At 41.5% G+C, this 24,841-nt stretch overlaps 1 protein-coding gene across 2 annotated transcripts in view; it reads left to right on the top strand.

Moving 5' to 3' along the window:
- The window catches only part of LOC132805805 (myosin-IIIb), a 179,185-nt gene that overhangs the window by 125,449 nt on the left and 28,895 nt on the right, over positions 1-24,841 (top strand). The window contains exons 16-25 of one of the 2 annotated variants that reach the window (XM_060821122.1): positions 2,778-2,824; positions 5,781-5,837; positions 8,451-8,570; positions 11,120-11,205; positions 11,550-11,597; positions 11,920-11,955; positions 13,256-13,303; positions 16,803-16,894; positions 21,157-21,318; positions 22,239-22,369. In XM_060821122.1, coding sequence (XP_060677105.1) covers positions 2,778-2,824; positions 5,781-5,837; positions 8,451-8,570; positions 11,120-11,205; positions 11,550-11,597; positions 11,920-11,955; positions 13,256-13,303; positions 16,803-16,894; positions 21,157-21,318; positions 22,239-22,369 — 827 coding nt within the window. The remainder of the gene's footprint in view (positions 1-2,777; positions 2,825-5,780; positions 5,838-8,450; positions 8,571-11,119; positions 11,206-11,549; positions 11,598-11,919; positions 11,956-13,255; positions 13,304-16,802; positions 16,895-21,156; positions 21,319-22,238; positions 22,370-24,841) is intronic. The other variant, XM_060821195.1, reaches the window with a different exon arrangement.

Consider the following 24,841-nt stretch of genomic DNA (forward strand, 5'->3'; position numbering starts at 1 on the left):
ATCCAGACTACTGTCTGGGGGCCTGTAGATAACTCACAAGAGTGTCTTTTTACCCTTAGTATTTCTCAGCTCTATCCACACTGACTCTACGTCTCCTGATTCTAGGTCCCCCTGCGCAAGGGACTGAATATCATCCCTTACCAACATGGCCATCCCACCCCCTCTGCCTGTCAGTCTGTCCTTACCATAGCACATGTAGCTTTGAATATTCATTTCCTAGGCCCTGTCCACTTGAAGCCACATCTCAGTTATTAGAATCTATAATTACCCTGTCCTTGATTAAACACCTCAAAAATGCTCAGTTAATCAGGGAGAGCCAGCATGGATTAGTGATTGGTAGGTCATGCCTGGCATGAATTTTTTGAAAAGGTAGTGGGCAATATTTATGGATATTATGTAAATGGACTTCCAGAGGCATAGGTCCCACATAAGAGATGGCTAACTATAGTAGAATCCCATTGAATTAAGAACAAATTACTGACATGGCTGGGAAATTAATTGAATGGCAGGTGACAAAGTGAGGGTAAGGGGTACATACTCAAACTGGCAGGGTGTGACCTGTGGTGTCCCACAATGATCTCCATTATTCAGATTCATCATTAATGACTTGGTTAAGCATGAGATGATAAAGTAAAATTACAAAGGGGTATAGATAGACCAGGTGAATAGGCAAAATTCTGGCAGATGGGTTTCAACGTAAGCAAGTATGAAGTTATCTATTTTTGTTGGATAAAGAATTGATCGGTGTACTTTGAAGATTGTATGATGTTAATTAAACACAGTGAATGTCCAAAGAGAACTGGGGCTTCAGATGCAAAGATCTTTAAGATGCCATGAAAAGATGCAGAAAATAATCAGGAAATGGGATGCTGGCCTTTATATCTAGAGTACTGGAATATAAGGATGCAAAATTTGTGCTACCGTTATACAAAACCCAAGTTAAACCCCATATGCGGTACTGAGAGCAGATCTTACTCAAAGGCCAATATATTCTTCCTATGTTGTAGATTTACAAGAATAATACATGGAATTCAGGGGTTAAGTTCTGAGGAGTGATTAGACAAATTAAGCTTGTTTTCTCTAGACCTTAAAAGGTTAAGGGGTGATCTGATCAAAGTCTTCATGGCGTTAACAGGAAAAGACTGTGTAAATAAAGATAAACTATTTCCGAAGGTGGGATTCTAGAAGGCACCACTCCCTCCGCGACTCCCTTGTCAGTTCCACACCCCCCACCAACCCAACCTCCTCTCCCGGCACCTTCCCCTGCAACCGCAAGAAATGCAGAAGTTGCGCCCACACCCCTCCCCCCCCCCCCCCCCCCCCAACCTTACATCCTTCCAAGGCCCCAAGGGATCCTTCCATATCCATCACAAATTCACCTGCACCTCCACACACATCATTTACTGCATCCGATGTGGCCTCCTCTACATTGGAGAGACAGGCCACCTACTTGCGGAACGTTTCAGAGAACACCTCTGGGCCACCCGCACCAACCAACCCAACCGCCTTGTGGCTGAACACTTTAACTCCCCCTCTCACTCCACCAAGGACATGCAGGTCCTTGGCCACCTCCGTTGCCAGACCATGGCAAGACGACACCTGGAGGAAGAGCGCCTCATCTTCTGCCTAGGAACCCTCCAACCACAAGGGATGAATGCAGATTTCTCCAGCTTCCTCATTTCCCCTCCCCCCACCTTATCTCAGTCCCAACCCTTGGACTCAGCACCGTCTTCTTGACCTGCAATCTTCTTCCCGACCTCTCCGCCCCCACCCCCTCTCCGGCCTATCACCCTCACCTTAACCTCCTTCTACCTATCCCATTCTCAATGCCCCTCCCCCAAGTCCCTCCTCCCTACCTTTTTATCTTAGCCTGCTTGGCACACCTTCCTCATTCCTGAAGAAGGGCTCATGCCCAAAACATTGATTCGCCTGCTCCTTGGATGCTGCCTGACCTGCTGCACTTTTCCAGCAACACATTTTTCACCTCTCCTCTCCAGCATCTGCAGTCCTCACTTTATTCTAGAAGTGGGGGCATAGTCTAAGAATTAGGACCAGGCCATTCAACAGAGATGTCAGGAAACACTACTATGCAGAGGGTAGCAGATGTTTGAAACACTCTCTCTCTTCAGTTGTTTGTTTTAAATTTGAGGTAGATTAATTTTTGACAAGCAAAGGTATTACAGAATATAGATTAAATGCAGGTATGAAGTTAGGCCATTGGATCAGCCATGAATGGGATGATTGAACGGTAGAACAGGTTCAAGGAACTGAATGGCTACCCCTGTTCCTGTGTAAATTTTGAAGCATTAGCAAAATACAAAGCCTGTGGAGGGCAACAAGGACATGACAGGACTGGGCATTGAATCAGCTGAAATTTATTGGTGGGGAGATATAGAGGATTGAAAGTCCAGCCAGGAGAGCACGGGAATAGCTGAATCTGGAAGTTTGTGAGATTCACAAAAACATGTTAAATTGAATCACTTTGACACAGCACTGCAGAATACAGCATGGAGCTTGCCATCCCCAGCCCCTGCTGAGCTCCAGTGTGTTATTTGTGGGAAGATCTGTGTGTCAGAGATGTTGGAGGGAAATTTCACGGTGTAAACCAGCTAGGCATAGCCTGAAATACCAGGAAAGGAGAAAAATAAAAGGAGGAAAGAGCAAAACAGAAAATGTATTATCCTGGAAAATAAATTTGTTTTCACTGTTTGTATGTGAATAATTATTTTTCCAGTTAATTTTAATGGCACTGACACCTTTTTTTTTAACCGTTCTAGCTACAGTCTCAAGAACAGGAACCTTAATGGCTCAGCAAAGACCAAAAGTAAGTTATTCTAAGACTTTTTGCAGAATGGTATCAGAGTAAGTGATCTTACTGCAAACTGACTTCTTTGTGAGCCAAGGATACCGATTCTCTACAGCAAATGTGTGTGTGTGTGCGCGCGTGCGCGCTATGGAAATGTATCAATATCATATTGGAGCTTAATGCAGAAAAGTGTAAGGTAGTTCACTTCGGAAGAAGTAACAGGAATGCAGAGTACTGGGCTAATGGTAAAATTCTTGGCAGTGTAGATGAACAGAGAGATATGTGTTCAGGTGCATAAATCCCTGAAAGTTGCCACCCAGACTGATAGGGTTGTTAAGAAGGCATATGGTATGTTGGTGTTTATAGGTAGGGGGATTGAGTTTCAGAGCCATCGGGTCATGTTTCAGCTGTACAATATATTGGTAAGGCCATACCTGGAGTATTCTGTACAGTTCTGATCACCACATTATAGGAAGGATGTGGAAGCTTTGGAAAGGCTTCACAGGAGATTTGCTAGGATGTTGCTTGGTATGGAAGCACTGTCTTAAGAGGAAAGGCTGAGGGAACTGAGGCGGTTTTCGTTAGAAGAAGGTTGAGAGGTGACTTAATTGAGACCTATGATGATCAGAGGGTTAGATTGGGTGAACAGTGAGAGCCTTTTTCCTTGGATGGTGAATGCTAGCACAAAGGGGGCATAGCTTTAAATTGAGGGGTGATAGATTATGACGAGGCATAGTAAGGGTGTGGAAGGGCCTGCCTACAACAGTAGTGGACTCACCAGAGGGCATTGTACATACATATGGATAATAATGGAATGGTGTAGGTTAGCTCAGCGTCAGATTCATTTCACAGGTCGGCACAACATTAGGAGCCAAAGGGCATGTGATGTTCTACGTTCTATGTTCTACAAAAGGGTTCCAACTAGCTATAGTTGAAACTCAACTGTGTCTGAAATATTGTGTCAGTAAATGCCCACTATCCTTGCAGCAGCTACAGTGCTTTCATCCTGACAGAATGAGCTGTTTCTACTATTTTCGGGCGATTTGGAAGAACCAGGTTGTGGTGTTGGAGATGAGGGATGGTTTATGCATGTGACTCATGATCGATCTCTACCAACTGACCATTAGAGGGCAATGTGTGTGCATTGGGAGCCTCGTTACCTCCAGAACATTGTGGTGCATTGTGGAGGTTGCCTGAGACCATCTGGACTGGGGTGAAGGGGAGTTGTCTAATACTCCCTGGAGAGGGTCTCCAAAACATAGACACAACTTCATGAAGCAGAGGAGGACAGCGAAGCGTTCAAGACAGATCCGTGTCGGTGCTTCTTAGTTGAAGATTAGATGGAGTTCTTATCTGCCTTCTGGACCCACAGGGAAATGCTTAGATATCTGAAAACAAACATTCAGAAAGAGGTAGAGGTGAGGGAAAAGGGAGAGATTGGAAAGTAACCGACCCATGGTCTGACCATGTAGGCTTTGTACCTTGTGCCTGTCAGCAGGTTCAGAGCGAAGTGGGGTTTGAGAAGGACCATAAGGCTAGAATGCAACCTCCTGGATACACCAGCCTTGATGATAGTGGCATCATTTCCACAGCAGGTTTGAATGATTTGAGTTGTAGCTTTCCCCCTGAACTGATGCTCTGTTGTTTGTGGTCATGGACCATGTTGTTTTGCATATGGGTGGGGGGAAGAGAGAAGAGAGAGAGAGAGACTCACATAACAGAAATGAGCATCTTAGTGTGCCTGGCACAGCTGAATAACTGGAAGATGTGGAGTCTGTGAGCAATGGGTAAGGGGTTGGTAGCATTGAAAGAATGAGCTGGCACGTCTGTATATTAGCCCCTAGCAGGCACATCTCTGGCCTGTTGCTGAGTGGCTAGTGAAGTGTGATTCTCTGAGAAGCATGCAAGGTTATTGGTTAGAAGATATCTTTTGAAGATGCATACTCTAAACTTGACCACTCACATGGGCGTTTTTCACTTCTCTCTTCCTGTGACCCCCTGGATAAAGGTCACTGTGATCTACAATGTCCACCCTCTCTCGCTCCATTTGTTGTCCTTCTTACAGCCTTTTCCACTGCAGACAGTCAGCAGTAGTTTCGGTGAATGAATGCAACTCCCATGTAAGAGGGGCAAGCAAACAGCCTTACTTACTGACCATGCAGAGTGTTGGAACCATTGTTGTGCATTTTGGCAGCCAGCAGCATGGATCACACACTGCTCAATGTTGCACTGATTTAAATGAGGAGACCGCATGCTGCCTGCTTCGATGGCACTGGCCATGAGCTAACCATGAGACTGACCAGCCAGTGGTATTCAAATCCTGGAGCGAATTTTTTTTAAAAATCCAGGTCCCTAAATGCACACATTAACAATTTAAAGCCTGGGGGTTGTACAGATTTTCAAGGGTAGGCATTCAAACCATATTTATCTTTGGTTTTTTGAAGTATTGTGTTCAAAATTGAACAGTATTGCTCTGGATTGGTTTAGTGTGTGTGTGTTTGGTGCATGTCATGTGGAAAGCAGGAGGAAAAACAGTTTGTCAAGGCATGGAGGTGCAATTTGGGACAAGCTGATATTTGCGCTCCAATTGAGTTATTTTCATGACTGCGATGCAAATTGCAGCAAGATGAACCATTAGAACAAGGTGAAAAACAGCACATGTATACAGAAAGGAAGACAGCAATGTTGGTTAAAAATCTGAGGCAACAAAATCAATACCAAGCTTTACATTCCAAACCTAAAACTAAGTGAGCAGGAAGTGAAAAATACTAAACTTTGCTTACCATAAAGCCACTTTTGGTAATGCTGTGGCTCTTTCAAAGTGCTTTACAGCCAGGTAGCTACTTTTGAAGTTTCATCATCTGTATTTAGTTAGACTTTCTAAAATACTAGACAGTATGCGAAGAAATGTTTACTGTATTTAATCAGCCCTGATTTGAGACTAATTTGTGCATCCTTTGTTTTTCCGGTACAGAAAACAGAAGACAACTTTAACAGCACCAGGAAACAATCTGTTGGAGCACAGTTCAGAGTATGCATCAATGTTTAATTCTATCCATTAGTTACCAACTTACCAAAATAAGTTTGTGTTTGAATTCCTAGTCTTTGAGGGGAAATTATTCAGGATGCTGATCTATTGCACAATACTCTGCAGGAAACGTCTGGCCGAGTTGGTCGGGTTTATTCACTTGGTACAGTTTCCTTTCTGTCAACGTGCAGACCCCTCTACAGCACTCCTAAATCCTACAATATTGGTTTCTTTGGCTTAAAGGTCATTGCAGGTTCTAGTTAGCATCAGTGAAAGTCAGCAACAGAAGTCTGCGTGTTGCAACCCCATGTTGGTTGAAGGTGCAACTTAGATCATTGATATGTGCAATAATTAGAAGAAAGATTTTGACAAGTTTATTGAAAGTTGAGGCTTTCTACTGAATGTGAGAAATACATGCACGTCTGAAGTCTCCATCAAATAAGACTGCGAGGTGTCTACAGTGTAGGGGTAACCACAGGATCGCAGCATTAGTTTAGCACGGAAGAACGCAATTCAGCCCACTCTGTCCTCCCCCTCAATGAGCAATTAGCTTTGTTCCATTCTCCCACATTCTCTCTATAATGCTGTACAATCTTCCATTGCAGAGAACTGTCTAATAATGTGATTAATTTATTGTGGTCCTTAAGGAAACTGATTCATTTGAAGATGACAGTTTTTGCATACTCAGTTTTTAATGTGGTCACTTCAAAATCAGAGAATTGTGAACAGTTACAGCTTGGAGGGAGACCATCCAGATTCTTGTCACGAGCTTAAAAACACTTCTTAGGTCGGCTTTGCCTCTTTTCACCGTTGCTTTCAATTTGAATCCCTTGACCCTCAGCTCTACTGCTATTATCGTAACTGTGTCAGGCCTCCAGGCCACTTGTGATCCTGGCGAATCCGATAATGGTTCATTTGGCTCACAAACAGATCAACAGGCCAACTTTAAAATGGTCAACTATTTCCATGTAAGACAGCATTGGGCCAGATCTTTCAACACTTTGAAGGCAGAAAAAAAGTGTGATTCACTGACTCAAGATGAGCAAGATGGTAGTGCAATTAGAGTCTTAGAGTCATACAGCACAGATACAAACACTTCGGTCTAACCAGTCCATGCCAAACACAATCCCAAACAAAACTAATCCCACTTATCTGTGCTTGGCCCATATCCCACCAAGCCTTTCCTATTCATGTACTTATCTAAGGGTCTTTTAAACATCGTAATTGTACCCACATCCACCATTTCCACAGGAAGTTCATTCCACAAGTTTACACCCTGTGTAATTAAATCTCTCTCCCTTCACCTGAAAACATATGCCACCGAGACTTGAAATTCCCCATTCTAGGGAAAAGACACCTACCATTAACTCTATCGATGCCCCTCCTGATTTCATAAACTGCTGTAAGATCATCTCTCATACTCCCACATTCCAATGAAAAAGGTCACAACCTATCAGCCTGACCAGCTGCATCACCGCCCAGCCACTCCCAGGGCAGCAACCAAGTCCCTCACCTGGAGTACACCCCACATCTGCGCCATCCCTGGCACTGCCCCCAAGTGCTGCCCAATAAAGGGAAAGTATATGGCCTAAAGAATTTATATCTCAAAATGTTTTGGATTTTAAATCGGGTTCCAGTTCTGTTAACTGGAAAATTTCACCTTGCAGCACATGCTCAGTAAAAGTACTTATTTTTAAAAAGAAGTTGAATATGTTGCTTCTCCAGTGCACTCTTTATCAACATTTAGATATATCATAGAATCATACAATACAAAAGAGTCATAGAGCTGTACAGCACAGAAACAGATCCTTCAGTCCAATTTGTCCATGCTGACCAGATGTCCTGCAATAATCTAGTCCCATTTTACACCCCTCTAAACCCTTACTATTCATATACCTATCCAGATGCATTTTAAATGTTGTATTTGTACCAGCTCCCACCACTTCCTCTGGCAGCTCATTTCATACACTCACCACCTTCTGCATGATAAAGTTGCCCCTCGGGTCCCTTTAAATCTTTCTCCCTCCCCTTAAGTCTATGCCCTCTAGTTTTGGACTTATCTACCCTGGGGAAAAGACTTTGGCTATTTACCCTATCCATGTCCCTCATGATTTGGAGGTGCTGGAATTGAACTGTCACACAACACGACAACGATCACACAACAACTGTTGGACTATAACCTGGTGTTGTGCGATTTATAACTTCATGCCCCTCATGATTTTATAAACTTCCATAAGGTCACCTCTCCATCTCCGCTCCAGGGAAAACCGCCCCAGCCTATTCAGCATCTCCCTATAGCTCAAACCCTCCAACCCTGGCAACATCCTTGTAAATCTTTTCTGAATCCCTTTAATTTTCACAACTACAGCAGAGAGACCAGAAATGAAATCAGTAGTCCAAAAGTAGCCTAACCAATGTCCTGTACAGCCTCAACCTGATGGCCCAACTCCTTTACTTGATGGTAATTACAATGGTCCTCTGGTCCATCGAGTCTGTATTGACAAAAACTATTCCAAATATTTTTGTGTAAAAAACCAAATGTGATGTTGAAACCCCAACATATTGTTTGAGTTGAAAAACTGACCTGCATATTGTTCTATTGCTTTTGTTTTCAAGCATTCTTTAGCAGTGCTGATGGAGAAAATGTTTGCAGCAAACCCACATTTCATTCGCTGTGTCAAGCCAAACATCAATAAGTTGCCTGATCATCTGGACAGTAAACTTTTCATGGATCAGGTGAGTCTTGCAGCCTTTAGTTTATGGGCGAGAAGTTATAGATCAAGGTCAGTTTATTTCTTGAGCTGGTGATGTGTATCCATGATCGATCATACCTGCATCACTTGTTCCACACTGATCCTGGTACCACAAATCACTACAAATCTTCAGAAAGTTAGGATTTTGCTATAGATAGATATTTAGGGTGATAACAATTTTTTTCTATTCTTGCATTGTATATGGGCACCATTGGCTAAGCCAGCAAATATTGTTCACCGCTAACTGCCCAGAGGGTAGTTAACAGGCAACTATGTTGCTGTGGGTCTGGAGTCACTGTATGCTTTATTAACTGCACACTCCACCTATTCTGTCACCTTTTAAGACATAAGCTTTGAGGTTTCCCTGCTCATATGCACCCTTTTAAGTTAACACCTTTATTTATTATTCTCTCCATGTTCTTTCTATCAAAATGCATTGCCTCCACTTCTCTGCATTGAACTTCAACTCACACAAATACACTCACTCCACTAACTTCCCAATGTCTGTTTGAAGTTTTACATTGTCCTGCCCATGGTTTACAGTGCTTACCAGTTTTGTATCAGGGGCAAACTTTGAAATTGTCCCCCTGCACATCACAATCTAAATCATTGATAAATGAGGAAAAGTTCCTTGGGGAATTGCATGATGCAGCTTCCTCCAGTCCAAACAAATAGCCATTTATCTTCATTCTTTGATTTTTATTATTCAGTCAATTTTGTATCGATGTTGCTACTGGCTCTTTATTTCATGAGCTCTAAATTTGCTCACAGATCTGTGGTGTGATATTACGTCCAGTGTCTTTAGTCCATCTACTCCACATCAACAGCATCGCCCTAATCAATTTTCTGTGTTACCTCTTCAAACAACTCCAAGTTAGTTGGATACAATTTCTCTTCAGAAATCTGTGTTGGCTGTCCTTTTATTGGCACTAATCGTTTGAACAAATTGGTGCTATCTCCCATTACTGTTTCTCCAAGTTTCCCCATTGCTGAAGTTAAACTGACTGGTCAGTAATAGCTACACCACTTACTTGCTTTTTTCGAAGGAGGACATATGCAATTCTCCATTCTTCTGGCCCCATCCCTGAGTCTAAGGAAAATAATAATTCTAGTCAGTGCCTTCAAAATTCCCATTCATGTCCTTCAATATCCTTGGATGCATCTCGTCCAGACCCAATGCCTTATCAAACTTAAATACTGACAGCTCTTAAAAGATGACTTCTTTATCAAATTTGAATCTTTCTGGAGACTCTGTTTCCCCTTGTCACCATGAGCTGGGTAGCATCTGCTTCCTGAAAACAGATGCAAAGTATTAAGTAATTTAAGGCATACCCTTTGGTTCCATGTGGTATTCCCCCTTTTTGATGCCTAGTTTGGGCTTTTCTTTTTCTTTTACTACGCATATGCCTTTAGAGGACTTCGGAGTTTCCTTTTCTGTTAGTTGCTGTCTCTTTTTTCATAATTCCTCTTTGCTTGCATTTTTTTACCCACCTTCTGAATTTTCTATATTCAGTTTGGTTCTTGATTGTATTTTCTATCTAATACCTGTCGTAAACACTTCTATCTTAATTTCTCTCTCCTTTTTATTATATTTTCCTTGCATGGTAAATGAAAAAGCAGTTTGTTTTTATGTAATATTTTTGCGTTGGTGGTTGTGTTATAATCCCAATTGCAGGTAGTACTGGACAAGTCAGATCCTAGTGATTTGATAGATCGCAAGTTTCAGGTTTTTTTTACTTATCGACCTTGGTGGTCAATCACTGAACATATTTATTATATACCGTCAATGCACTTTTAACAAAAGAATATCCAAGTTTATTACATAAGAAAAATTAAAGGAACTATTTTGTACGGTAAAAGAACTATTTGAAGTAATCTTAATACAAAAGCCAGAAATAAAGACTCCCCCTTTTTGCCCCAGCTTCAATCTTACAGGATCTTGAACCTTAGTGAAGAGTCAGCCTGTCTCCATTTAAAATTTCTTGTTCTGTTTGCATGACTAATTGTTCTCTAAAGATTTCTTCTCATTTATTTTGAAATGGTTTAAGAGCAAACTTGTCTTTCTTTTGTTGTTTATTTTCATATCCTCCACTTTCAGCAGTTCTTTGCTTCTGGAGTTTTCTTTGAAGCCACTCAAGACTTTTCATTTCTTAAAAAAAAGCTAAATTACCAGGCTTTTGTTGCTTTTACTGACCATGCATTAATAGCTCCTGGGAGGGCACCCAGTTGCTAGGCCACAGTAGTTCTTTTTCTATCTTTGTTTCTGATGCACAGAATTGTTCACCTAAAACACCACTCCAAGGCTGGAAACCCTCATGTGTAATGAATATTCCGGGAATCTTCAAATACCATGACAGCATTCAGAACAAATCTAACATAGAACTAAAACCACATCTCCCTTCCTTAACACACATAATAGGGAAATACAAATCAAGCCTGAAGCTCAAGTTTCCAAATAGTTGTAGTTACATATCATGAATCTTCATTGTAATTACTTTTTGTCTCATCTACATTGGTTTCACTTCATTTTAGCTACGATATAATGGATTATTGGAAACCATCCGAATTCGTAAAGATGGATATTCGTGGAGACCATTCTTTAAGGAATTTGCAGAAAGGTACAACAGCTTTCACTTAAGGTGGTAAACATCCCGAGAGCAAGATGAGAGAAAGATGTCAGTAGAAAAGCATGTCCAAAAGCATGGTAATGGGAAGGCTTTGCAAGAAAGACTTCGAGAAATCAGGAGTAAGGCTGAAGCAGCTGGTGGTGGAGGGGAGGAGGTACAGCATTTTTGTAAATGTTTGAAGTTGTAATGAATAGGATCTTACAGTTTGACTTAAAAAGCAAGATTTTTAATTTGAAAATCATATATTGAAATTAGGCATCAAAACAAGATGTCCAAAAGCTGTATGTATAATGTAGTGAAATGCATAGTCTTAATTTGTAATTTTCTTCTTGCAGATATGGGATACTGCTTATTACACCCAATATATCACTTACTAAAGAGAGGTAAAATCAAAATCTCTTTTGAGGCTGTAACATTTTAAACTGAAAACTGCTTTGAACATTTAGTTATGAAATCATTTTTGTTAAAAAGTTGTTAAGTTTTTAAAGGTAGTTGTGCAGGCTAAGTTCACTTTAAGATTCATAACTGTAAAATAAGATTTAAAAGATTCACTGAAAAGTAAGTGAGAGTTTACTTCAGATTTGGGTGAGTAATCAATATATTACTAATGAAGATGATAAACAATAATATGAAAGAAGTTAATATCTTCATCCATTCTCTATCACTGCCTAAGTATGTAGTGATATTGTCACTCTTGATTTCCAGATCTCTCTCTCAGACTGCGGCTGAAGACAAAAAAAAGTGAGCTCATGCAGTAGATGTGATTCTGAAGCAGCTGTATTCTGCAAGCTTTAGTCCTGTGCAAGATGTAGCTTTCCTTGTTGCTGCTTCAATTTTCACCTGTATGAGCCAGAATGTAATTTATGGCAGCTAAATGGAATCTGTAGAAATACATCTTCTTAAACCGAACCGAGGGAGTAAATTTTTATGGGGGTGTTCCCATTGCACAGTTGATACTGTAGCAAATGTTACAGTTACTGTAAGCCTTACCTCCCCATTTAAGTGGAACTTCTGCCAAAACTGTAATGGAATAGTGAGACACCATGGGAACTACCCCTTGGTGAAAGTATGTACGAGCAAGTTTTATAAGCATTCTGCTTAGTCAGAAGAGGCAATTGTTTTTTTTTTAAATTTTGAAGATCTGCCTTCAGCCTCATCTGCAAACTGTGTCAAAAGCAGGTTCGGTCAAGTTAGATTGTGAACATGCAGCCCTACATATTGACAACAAGCAATGGCACTGACAGAAAGCAGGATAGTCTCTAAGCTGGATCATTCGCAAACTGAGAGAGTTGCCAATATGAGATCATTTAGAGAGATAGGTGACAGTAAAGACATTCAAATTGGCTTAGAAAGGAGAGCAGGAGGAGAATCGGGCTGACTGTATGTGGCTATCCAGTGATCCCTCCTAGAAAATATGCATGTCCTGTTTGACTAGGCCATTAAATAGACTCCCAGGACTTGCTGTGAAGCCTTGCCCATAAAAGACAGGTTACTTGAACAAAGAACCAGACACTGAGGATTTAGTCTCTCTTGCTCTCGCCCATCCACCTCCAAACTCTGCCCAAGCTGGAAGTAATTTTTTTGTCATCTCTGCACCAAGATTAGCAAGAAAAATTTGAAAATCCCAAGTGATACACTCTAACATTTCACGTTAGTGTCAAGTGCCAACTATGCTGAGTTGGTGACACACTAGGTTAACACGCAAACTTGGCAATAGGAATTGATCACAGTATTTACAATGCAAAGTTGAGGGAGAGCTGCAGTGTTTGAAGACGTTACCCTTCAAGTGCAATGTTTAAGAGCTGTCTGAACAAATAGATGTGGCCTTAGTTTGAGGGCTGAGCATTCTGCTGCATTTATACCTCCTCAAGACAGATTCAAGGACTCCTATCGATTGCTGGAGCTTGTATAACACAGGAGAGCTGTGTTTGTTTACATTAACAGTGATTTCAAAATGAAATACTACAAACCATTTCTTTTGAGATGTTATAATGCAAACCTAAGCTTGTTATCGTGATTCATTTTTCTTGTCTTTTCATAGTTGCTTAGCTATTCTTCAAACCACAGGCCTGAAGGACTGGAAGTCTGGGTAAGTTTAAATGAATCTAGAGGTGGCATTGTTAAAGAAAAAGGGTGAATAAGCTTGATATTTGTAAAGATTTCATTCTCAGCTCATTAATTCAGACTTAACTGGAAATATAGATTGGAGGTAATTGCTGATTCTCAACCGTTTGAACACAACAGATTGCTTATCATTGGAAAGGGAGAGAATGTGAAATTGAGTGGGAACCCACATCTATCCTGATGAAATGTTCAATCTCAGTAGTAGCGTGTGCTTTCTTCACAGCTGTATCATAGACTGCAGCATCTTCTACTCTATAGAAACATTGTCATTCTTTTTCCTTCTCAATTTTTAATTCAAATCAGTTTTTGGAATATCCTTCAGTTCAAAACTGCAAGGTATCTTCTCTTTTTTTAATAAATAAATTTCCCATACACTCTTCTGTCTGCGCAGCCAGCCTGATTGACAAGTCACGTGGCCAATCCTGAGATAGAAGCTAGACTAGGCTGAAGGTCTCAGGAGGCTGGAGAGAGATGGTGGTGGATGAGTCAGCTGTGTACTGGGAGCTTTTTAAGAGTCAGAAAGGAGCTAGTCCAGCTCCTCCTGGCTCAGGAGCAGTGCTGTAAAAAGAAACAGGCCATTCAGCTCAACAATTCCACACCGATCCTGTGAAGAGCATCCCACCCAGACTCATTCCCTATACCCTTTCCCTGTAACCCTACATTTCCCATGACTAACCTATACATCCCTGAACACTATTGGCAATTTAGCATGGACAATCCACTTCACCACCTGCATATTTTTGGGCTGTGGGAGGAAACCGGAGCGCCTGGAGGAAACGCACACTGACACAGAAAGGATGGTGGAATCGAGCAGGGTCCCTAGGGATCCCTGTGAGGCAGCAGTGTTAACCAGTGAGCCACCATGCCGCCCTACTATGTATCTAAAAGTACCAGCACTTTTCATCTCCTTTCATATGCCAGGTTTCCAGCTCTGGTTAAAAATAGAATCATTCTTAAGATGAGGCAGCCTGTTAGTGTTTGAATGGCTAGCTTACTTGCTGCAAATGGATTAATCATTAAGCATTTTAAGACCTGATGAGTTAGGAGCAGGAGGAAGCCTTACAGCTCGACAATCCTGCCCCACCATTTAATAAAATCATCACTTATCCTCAATGCAACTACCTGGACAGCCCCAATTTCCCCAGATTCTCTTGGGGTCCAAATATAGATTGATCTCAGCCTTAAATAAACTAATGATATAAGAAGTGATTTCTCACCTGAACAAAACATACCTATATTTGAGGATTAAAATAACCTGTACCACAACTTCTGGTTGGTGAGTTGTAAATTTAACTGTCTCAACCAAAGAACAAAGCCATATGTTAGCATTATTTATTTTAACATAGGGGGATTATTGGGACTTGCAATATTGACCTGAACCATGCTAGAAGCACAGTCCTGTGCTTTTGGGCGGCACGGTGGCACAGTGGTTAGCACTGCTGCCTCACAGCACCTCAGACCCGGGTTCAATTCCCGACTCAGGTGACTGACTGTGTGGAGTTTGCACATTCTCCCCGTGTCTGCGTGGGTTTCCTCCGGGTGCTCCGGTTTCCTCCCACAGTCCAAAGATGTGCAGGTCAGGTGAATTGGCCATGCTAAATTGCCCGTAGTGTTAGGTAAGGGGTAAATGTAGGGGTATGGGTGGGTTTCGCTTCGGCGGGTCGGTGTGGACTTGTTGGGCCGAAGGGCCTGTTTCCACACTGTAAGTCTAATCTAATCCATAAATGCATAAAAACACATGGTGAAACAGCTAACTCTGAGTAATTGAGCTGTGAAAACCAGGCTGAATGATGCATTCTGTGCAGGAAAAATTAAAATTCCCTTCACCGCTACCTGTAAAGTCATTGAATACTTATTTTGTGACAATGGTGGTCTTTTGGTACTTTTGCCTTGGTACCTATTAGCTTTCGACAGGGGACATCACAGCTCGTCTCAATATTGATCTTGCCCCCTTCTCTGTCTGTGTCCAGCTAGTAATCAATATGGCGAAACCTAATGTGGGCCTGACTACAGAAGGCATTTTCAAATCAAATAATTCCTCATACGCTGTTGAGTCAAACCTAGGAATATCCTGTTCAGTGTAGCTCAGACCATTGGGTGAAGCTGTTCTTTCAGTTTGCATAATCTGTTCGCCTAGAATCACAGAATCTCAACAATGCAGAAAGAAGCAGTTCGGCCCATCAAGTCTGCACTAACCCTCTGAAGAGCATCCCAACCGTACCTCTACCTATCATTGTAACGCTACATTTACCACAGTCTACACATCCCTGGACACTATATGGGCAATTTACCATGGCTAATCCACCTAACCTGCCCACCTTTTGGCATGTGGGAGGAAACCAGAGCACCAGCGGAAACCCATACAGAAGAGAACAGGGAGAATGTGCAAACTCCACACACAGCCCGGATCACTGGCAGCAGTGCTAACCACTGAGCCACTTTGCTGCTTCTGATGTTGTTGTGTTGGCATCAAAGTTCAGTTAGTATCTGTGGTTCCCTGACATTTATATGGATAATGCCAGATATACCCAGGTATGATCATAGTCATACAGTACAGAAGTAGTGCTTCTGGTCCATTTGAGTCTGTACTGCCAAAGCTACTCAATCTACACCAGTCACACTTTCTCGCATAGGGGCCCATAGTCTTGAATGTTATAATACTTCAAGTGTTCATCCAAATACATTTTAAAGGTTGTGCAGTTACCCATCTCTGGTACCCGCCCCCAGGCAGTGCACTCCAGACCCCTACCACCCTCTGGGTGAAAAAGCTTTCCTTGAGACCCCTGAAACTTGCTATCTTTCACTTTAAAATTATGCCCCCATGTGACTGACCATTTGCTGACATGTCCTGATCATAAAAACATTTAAATTGAAATAATCTGAAGATGCATTTTGAAGATTTTACGTGTAGGGCTGTGATTATTTCCTTTGGCATCTTGTTTTGTTGAGGGTTGACCTGGCGAAGAAAGGTGGTTGAATCACTGTGTAAGATTAACGTTCCTCTAGCTGTAAGTGTTGATTGTTCATATAGCTTCACTAGGAGCTTTGATATGTCTCTTTCTGGTGCTAATAAAGAAGTCTGTGCATAAAGCAAGAAATTATAGTTCTATTTATATTGTTTTTAGATCATTAATGCACAGCATCACAATGTAACTAATCAAAGATATATTTTTACTAATCAGTGAAATCTGAACACTGAGTCATTTTAGACTACACTACAATAGTAACAGATTATATCAAACATAAAATATTGCATATTTACCTGAAGGTAAGCTGTGATTTCCAAAATATAGAGCATTCAGATTCCGTGCTTTTGTTCATGCTAATTCAGTCATGTAATAACAAAATAATCATTATTACGATTCACCTAAATTTAACAAATCAGTCAGTCCAAAGCTGCCTTACCGGTGAACCAGGAATACCAGTAATGCTAACGTCTTGATTTATGTTTTGTCCTTTTGCAGAAAATCCCGTTTATTCTTTAAATACTGGCATCAGGATGAGTTGGCAAAATGTATAGAAAAACTTGAAAAAGCAGCAATAATTATCCAGAAAAGTAAGCAAGAACTGATCACTTAGATTTTGAAGAATGCTGTTCTACTTGGTGGGAAATTATTTTTTATTGAAATATGAAAGACTTATCTTTGTAATAAAAACAAGAATTGATAAATAGCAATTTTTTGATTGATTGTATTAGGCACAATCCTTGAAGATTTAAATTTAATTCCAGCCCCATGTCATTCAAACTGACTTCTCAAAATAACTCAGACCAATTTATTTTAACAATACACATTGATAGGGGTCAAAATCTTCAGCCTGACTTCCAAGTAATGACAGGACATTGTGCACTAATCCTTTTCCCACAGGCACTCAGTACAGCGTTGCAGTTCAATTTCCTTTCTGACTTTATAAATGGTTGCAGCTGCAGTTTGCATAAAATGAGTGCCACAGTCCAATGTAATGTGACTTACTTAGCATAAACACAGTTTGATTTCTGTAGAGCTCCACTTGCCTTTCTTCCATGAGTGAATCAGTTTACAGAAACCTCCTGGAGGACCTAGAATAACATCCAAATAACTTAACATCCGTGCACAGTAAATACCAAATGATAGCCATCCAAACCCAACCTTTTAATGGGGTCATTCAGCGACTGTGACCAGCAAGATCTTGATTGTTTGTTAGCCAGAGGTTTACCTGGTCAGCAAAACTGACATCACAGTTCAAGAGTTAGACGTAGCTATTTGGAATTCAGAAAGCAAGCAGATCTGCCATGATCTTGATGAAAGGCAGAGCCAGGCCTACTTTTGTTTCTAGTTCATATGCTTGCATGTGACTTTTCAATGAGTGTTCAAATCCTTCCCACCATCAACAAGGCTTAAGTTAGAAGACCATCCTTAACCTTCTCCACTTAAGTGTAGCCATAGCAACACTAAATGCTGAATGCAGTCCAGGACTTAGCATATTTCATTTGGATTCAAATGTCCACCTTCTACATCACCAGGACACTTTTGTCCACCATTTTGGTTACCAGTGAACTGCCCTGCAGTGTGGGTTTTCTCCTCTAGGGCATTGGTACCCAAAATGGCAATGTTTATGTTACTCCTCTAACACCCAAATTAGACGGGATTAATGGAGTCTGGAAGATTCAATAGGTATTACTTAAAGCTCCAGGTACAGACATTTTATAGTCACAAGCATTTCAGTATCTAGGGTAATATTAAATTATTTGGTTACGAGGAGTAGCATGCTTTTACCTGCATGTCATGCTTCAAGTAGCCTCAGTTAAGCTGGAGTCTGATACCTTTATACCCTCAGGTAACATGTAATTATACAGGGGCAGTATCGGGAGCATGTCTATTAAAGGAGTTCAGCCTGTGACATTCACAGCACAGTCGGATGTACTGCAGCAGCTCACCAGGGTTACAGGACAGCACCTCCTATCTATTAGTAGCCAGTAGCACAGGAGAGTAGCAGTTAATGCCGTGGGAACTGTTGTATAAGAAAGACTCACTGACATCAGATTAGCTACTTCCAGCCAGATGAAAGAGTCTGCTGTTGCCAGAAGCTAACTGATGTGTTCAGAATGTGTTGTTGGGTTCAGGTTGGCTAGTTGTATACAGAATGTTTCAGTAGCAGCAAAATGAACTTACACTCAAGTTGAACTTGGTCTCTCACAAGAGAATGACATGTATTTCAAAAGTAATGTAGCTGTTTTTAACATAGTAAATAATAAATTTGTTCTGTTGATTAAGATTGTGCCTTTATTACCAAAGGCTTTGTGTGGGCATCATTCCTCACTTGATATCAGTAACTTAGACTAATACCATAAGGAAGGATTGGTGGCAGAAAAACTACCCAAGACATCCCAGGTAGTTCTGGAGGATGTGAGGACATCACTGTAAGAAGAATGCGAGCAATTCTAGGCACTCGTCTACCCCAATTTCCATCTGTATCTGCCCCAAACTCCCTTTACACTATCCCTGACCTCCCTTTGTCCTGACCCACTCTCCAAAGGGACATGTTGTACCAGCTCAAATATATTTTGCAATTTGTTCTTAAATCAATATTTTGGAGTTTTTAGTCTTAAACCCGCAGTGGGAGCACCATGACCAAAAGAGCTATAGCAGTTGCTGACCAACTCTTGGGGCAAGTTGAGGTGGATGAGCACACACCAGTGTCTCTTTCATTTAAATAGCTGTATTTTCAAAGGTTCTCTGAACTTCTGTCATGTGCGTAAAAGGACTGACTCTTCTCAGCAAACTAAATCTTCCTTCTTGGACTTTTGAATAAAAATATGTACGTTTGTTTTTAGTCCTTGCAGAATTTGGAAATGGAGGTATTTTGGTGCTAGATGTAGCATTGGCAGTGTTTGTGTGCTTGTTCCCCAGCTCCATCTCTCACTGGACCTCATTCCCAGAGACAGGAGCAGGAAACAGTGAGGTTACCTGCTGTATGGGGTGGGTAGCCAGTCAGGCGCTTAAGGATCACTTTAGGCCTATTGAAGGACACTGTGATTTTCTAGTTGTGGCATTTTCCCACAAGCCACTGGGGGCCAGTTTAACTGCTTGTAGGTGACCTCCGCGTGGAGGGTTAGGGTTTAGCACTCCCAGTAGCCACAGAAGCCTTACCCGGGTGCGATAGCAGAATGCCATATTGAGGGACACTTTCCCTCCCCTCTCAGTGGGGGTAGCCTGGATGCAAATGCCAATTTTTAAAATTTAAATTTCGAAGCTAGAGAGTGGCCATCTCCATTTTTGGGGTGTCATTGCCCTCATTTCACTTCCATGCATCTTGTTGCTGTTGTCAAGCTGAAAGGCCAGTGAACTGTGAACTGCAAGAGACTATCCACTGACCTTAATGACTAGAGGGCAGTCTGGCTGTCTAATTGACCACCACCGGGAAGACCACAGACAGTGCTTTTTGCGTGAGAAGCTTACCCATGCTCTTTCAGCTTCATTGGTTTGTTATAGCATGCTGTTTCACTGGTTATTTTGTTTATAATTCCCACTCTGTCCTGAAGTTACCTACTTAAATTCTGCAGCTCTCTTCCCAATACCACTGAGTACAGCAACAGTTCAAAACAGCTCGTGACATCAAGGAGAATTGAGTATGTCACTGATGTCCCCATCCCATTACCAAATGGAATGAAAAAGATTTTTAAAAACTGGCAGTAGGCTGGGAGCAACAGCCACAAAATCCCTGGACAGTGGCTGAAAGAAATTCTCCAGGTCCTTTCCAGAGCCACAGTTAGCAAAGGGCCCTGACACCATCGACAGTGAAGGATGTGAGAGACTTGAGTGCTTACGGTTGCCTATTCGGTCAAACTATTGTGAACATTTTTTTCTCTGTTCATGATACCGTCATTAATTGATCGTGGACCTGTTGTTTCCTACCCCGTGCACAATAAACCTACTAATTTTTTATTTTAATGAGGGTGAGGAGTGTATTTATTCCACTATTGTCAATGTGAAATAGAAGAAACAAGACACAAAGGGGCAGCAGAGCCACCTCTGACTTCATTCCGTTCATGTGGTGTTTGTCTGTCTGTAAGTTATCCCTATGGCCTGAACAATGCAGAGTTTCAGTCAGGGCAGCTGGAAGCAGTGCTCCCTTTTTTATTGGAGTCTGCCTCTCGAGCTGGCTTCCGCATTCTTGAACGTTTCTGTCTCAGCTGGAGGTGTGCTCACTCTCAGGCTCTGTGCCGGTGGGAAAGGAACAGGCAGGGTGAGATAAGCCACTGGTTTGATGTGAGGCTGCAATGTAAACCCAGCAGTGCCTCCACAGGAATGTTGCCTCCAAATACAGTCACATGAACTGTAATTCTTGTTAACTGAACCATGCAGCCTCCAGGACTCTGTTCATAGCAACCAGTTGTTTTAAAATGTCTTGAAAATAATGGCTGTGAGATTGAGGCTGTAGTCTCTGGGCTGAATCCCTGTAGTCTCTGGGCTATACCAAGTGTGTTGACAGCCTACATTGGGGCATAAATATTGACATATCTTGGTTGAGCCATCTAATCCCATGTAAAAGATTTTTCCTATATACAGTGCTAGGAGCACTTGCAAAGTCACATCTTCATTCTCTCCTGGATAGTTGTTTTATCTTTGTGAAAATGCATCTGATGTAGTCGTGCAAGGGAACAGAGTGGCAAGACCCAGCAGGCTGCGCATTATTGTGCTGAAATCACAAAGACATTCTTGTTTTCCATTTGTACTTCATGCTTGTTACATTTCTGAAAAGTAAATATACTTATTTGCCAAAACCAATACTTTGTCAAAGTCAATTGGTCCATGGAATTAATTTCTTTATGTTTTTCAGGCTACAAAAGGTTCCACTGTCAAAGCAAATATAAAATCTTATTGGCTGAGCTACAAAACCAGCGTCAGTTGGAATTGGAAAGACAGATTGAAGAAAGACGGCAAATGGAATTGGAACAAGAAATGGAGAGAAAGAAGCAGGAAATGGAATGGAAGAATGAAAGTAGGTGTGGTTTAGGCTGTAACCGAATTTGTTAACATTCTGACAAAATCCCAATGTTGATCAATCCATCAAATTTTGACCATTCCAAAGACTATTCCCTAAAAATTGCAGACCTTGAAGCCGGTATTGGAAATTCATGCAGCATGTGGGTCAGGAAGAGGTTTAAATTTGAATCAGGAAATGGAGCTATCTGCTTTTCACACCTGTCCTTCACATGTCAGCCTGGAAGAGGCACCACTTGGTTAGTGTCCCTTGTTTGGGATACTGCAAGGTGTAAATCTGCAAAAGTAATCAATCCCAGATCAATTATTTTCACATTGTTAGACAGAACCCGTCTGCAAGGGAGAAGTGAGCAAACAGTGGTTTACTTTAATCCTGGAGTTGTCCATGTTATGTTTCTATACATACTATATTCCTAAGGATGCCCAGCAACAATTTCAGTGAAGTGAGTGAACAACTATTTTTCTCCTGTACTGACCTGACTCCTTCCAATTATACTCATGATCTTTGCCGTTTGGAGCAGGTATGTATTGAGGTCAGGGTTGAAAAGAATTTGTTTATTGTCTCTCCACCTGCCTACCTGTGGAGAAAGCTTAAAATTTTAGTAAAACAACGAACTGCGAATATTGGAAATCTGGAACAAAAACTAGAGTGAATTTCCCCACCACTCCCTTCTCTATCTCATTCCACCTTCATGACCAGTTCCCTCCATAACACGAAGCAGTGTACAGCTTAAGCGAGTGTTCCTGGTTACACCTAGTAAATGCATATTATACCAACATAATCTTATAGCAGTTCAAGAATATTATTGAAATGAAGTCTTTGAATGGTTTGATTTGTTAAGTAGACTGTATAAACTCAAAAATAAGTGATGTTGCATGGAGAATGATGCTTTGTTAAGCAAAATCTTTACCATATAGGAACAGCAACTCCTCCAATTCCACTCCCAAGGAAGAAGAAGCCTCTCCCACGACCTCGTTCTGTAGCTGTGGATAAATTTCGAAATGCTGTCCAGCCTCCTGTTCCCAGACCCCGGAGTAAGTTGGTGGAGGTATGACTTGCTTTCTGAAGCATTCTTCTATTTCTGAAACTAAATTGCACGTTATTTTCTGTTACAATCCACAAAGAGATTGAGAACTTTTTAAAGAGATTTGATTTTCAGACTCTGTGCATCAGATGACAACAATTTCACATTTGAAACCTTTGTTATTCGCGAGCATACTAAAAGCAACAGCAATTATACATTAACAAAACTGCAGAAAGGGTATTTCCTCTTTATGTTCTGAAGTGACCTGAAATTCAAAAGCTGCATTTTATCTTGTATACCAGACTCTTCGACAAATTGCAGCCTTTACAAGATCTGCTTCCAATGGGCTTGCTTCGTCCCACTTTCAGCCATGACATGCGATGTCTATCAAAAGTTCCCTTCAGTCTTTTTGGAATTCCAACTTCCAGGAGCACTGCTTGTTCTGGTGATTCCTTTCTCCCAGCCACGCCAAGACACACTTCTAGTCTCCTTAAATTTCCCATTTCTTCAACTGGAAAGCTTGTTCCTACCTGCATTCTGCCTGATGGCTAACAAAAATCCACTCCTTCCCCAACTGTCTGCAACAGCTGCTGCTCTTGTTCAGACACATTAATTCTCTCTCTGGGGTGTTTGCTCTCGTTCATTTGCTGTCTCTTGCTTTCTCTCACTCTGTGACCTGGGTACCTTTGACACTTGATCCGCGGTAACGAGACACTATCTCTTTTGTGTTTAAGTGTTAAACCTGACATGCAGCAACAGAACTTAACCAGGTCCTCATGGTAACTAGGCCACATTGGCTTATTTCCAAGTAGTACCATGCTTCATTTTACCTTGAATTAAAGAAAAGAGTTTAAAACATAACCACTGTATAAATCCTTGGATTTGTAATACTCTCAATTAAGATTGAATCCTTTCCTCACTTTATAGATCAAAAGTGAACAGCATGGTGCGGGTACCTCTTAATATTTATATTGAAAAATGATAAATTTAAATAGGGCTTACTTTACTTTTTAAAAGTGCCAGGACTCTAGCCTTTGGTCTCTGTCACTATTGATTTGATCATGTCTAAGTTTTGAGCTTTATAGCTTAGTTGCTGCCTGGAACAGTAATGCATACTGCGTCAGCAAAAGAGCAAAGATTTTGGGAGTAATGAGGTGACCTGATCAATTATTTGGAGCAGCAGGTGTAGTGACAAGTTATTGGGAAGGAGATAGAGAATGGGAGGAACATATATTTTAAAATGGGCAGTATGTGGTTTGTAAGATGCCTATTCAAGTTATCTTTGTTTCTTTTGAGTATATTCTTCTTGTCAGGAAGCAAAGGGGGCAATAGTGTTGGCAATACTAGTTTGGGGATGATCTGCTCGGGGAGGCGTTGCATTGCTAACTTGCGTTTTTCCATGTCTCAGCAAATTTTAATTTGGATGATTTCAGACCTAAAGATAAGGCACTTTACACATTTTAATATGTAATCAACACTATGATAAAGATGGAGGGCTCTTGTGGTGCAATGGTAGCACTCCTGCCTCTGGGTAGGAGGCCTGGGTTTGAGTCTCCCCTGCTCTAGAGTTGTCTGAAGAGGTCGATTTAAAGGTATCCAGGATATAGATGGAGCTGCTGGACACACAAGTAACAAAACTTTGGAAAAGAAAATTAATATTAACTATCACAAATACTCTTTATTGTATTCTTTTCGTTCAAATGATCAGAATTTTTTAAAATTTCAAATCTGTAAAAAGAAACCTAATCTTTTCTAAGAGCTCTGACTTAAAATGATTATATTTCATAGAAATGTGCAGCATGGAAACAGACCCTTCGGTCCAACCTGTCCATGCCAACCAGATATCCTAACCTAATCTATTCCCACCTGCCAGCATTCAGCCCATATTCCTCCAAACCCTTCCTATTCATATACCATCTCTGACACCTCCCTCCCCTTCCGGGACCCTTCCATCTCCATTAATGACGACCGACTTGACATCAACATTTTTTTACAAACCCACTGACTCCCACGGCTACCTGGATTACACCGCTTCCCACCCTACCTCCAGCAAAAATGCCTTTCGGTATTCCCAATTCTTCTGCTGTATCTGCTCCCAGGAGGACCAGTTCCACCACAGAACACACCAGGTGGCCTCCTTCTTTAGAGACCGCAATTTCCCTTCCCACGTGGTTAAAGATGCCCTCCAACGCATTTCGTCCACATCCTGCCTCAGACCCCAACCCTCCAATCATAATAAGATCAGAACGCCCCTGGTGCTCACCTTCCACCCTACCAACCTTCGCGTAAACCAAATCATCCGCCAACATTTCCGCCACCTCCAAACGGACCCCACCACCAGGGATATATTTCCCTCCACACCCCTTTCCGCCTTCCGCAAAGACCATTCCCACGGCTACCTGGTCAGGTCCATGCCACCCTACAACCCACCCTCCCATCCTGGCACCTTCCCCGTGCACCCTGCACATCCACCAATATCATTTATTGTATCCGTTG

The sequence above is a fragment of the Hemiscyllium ocellatum genome, chromosome 1 (assembly GCF_020745735.1).
Source record: "Hemiscyllium ocellatum isolate sHemOce1 chromosome 1, sHemOce1.pat.X.cur, whole genome shotgun sequence".
Taxonomy (NCBI): Eukaryota; Metazoa; Chordata; class Chondrichthyes; order Orectolobiformes; family Hemiscylliidae; genus Hemiscyllium; species Hemiscyllium ocellatum.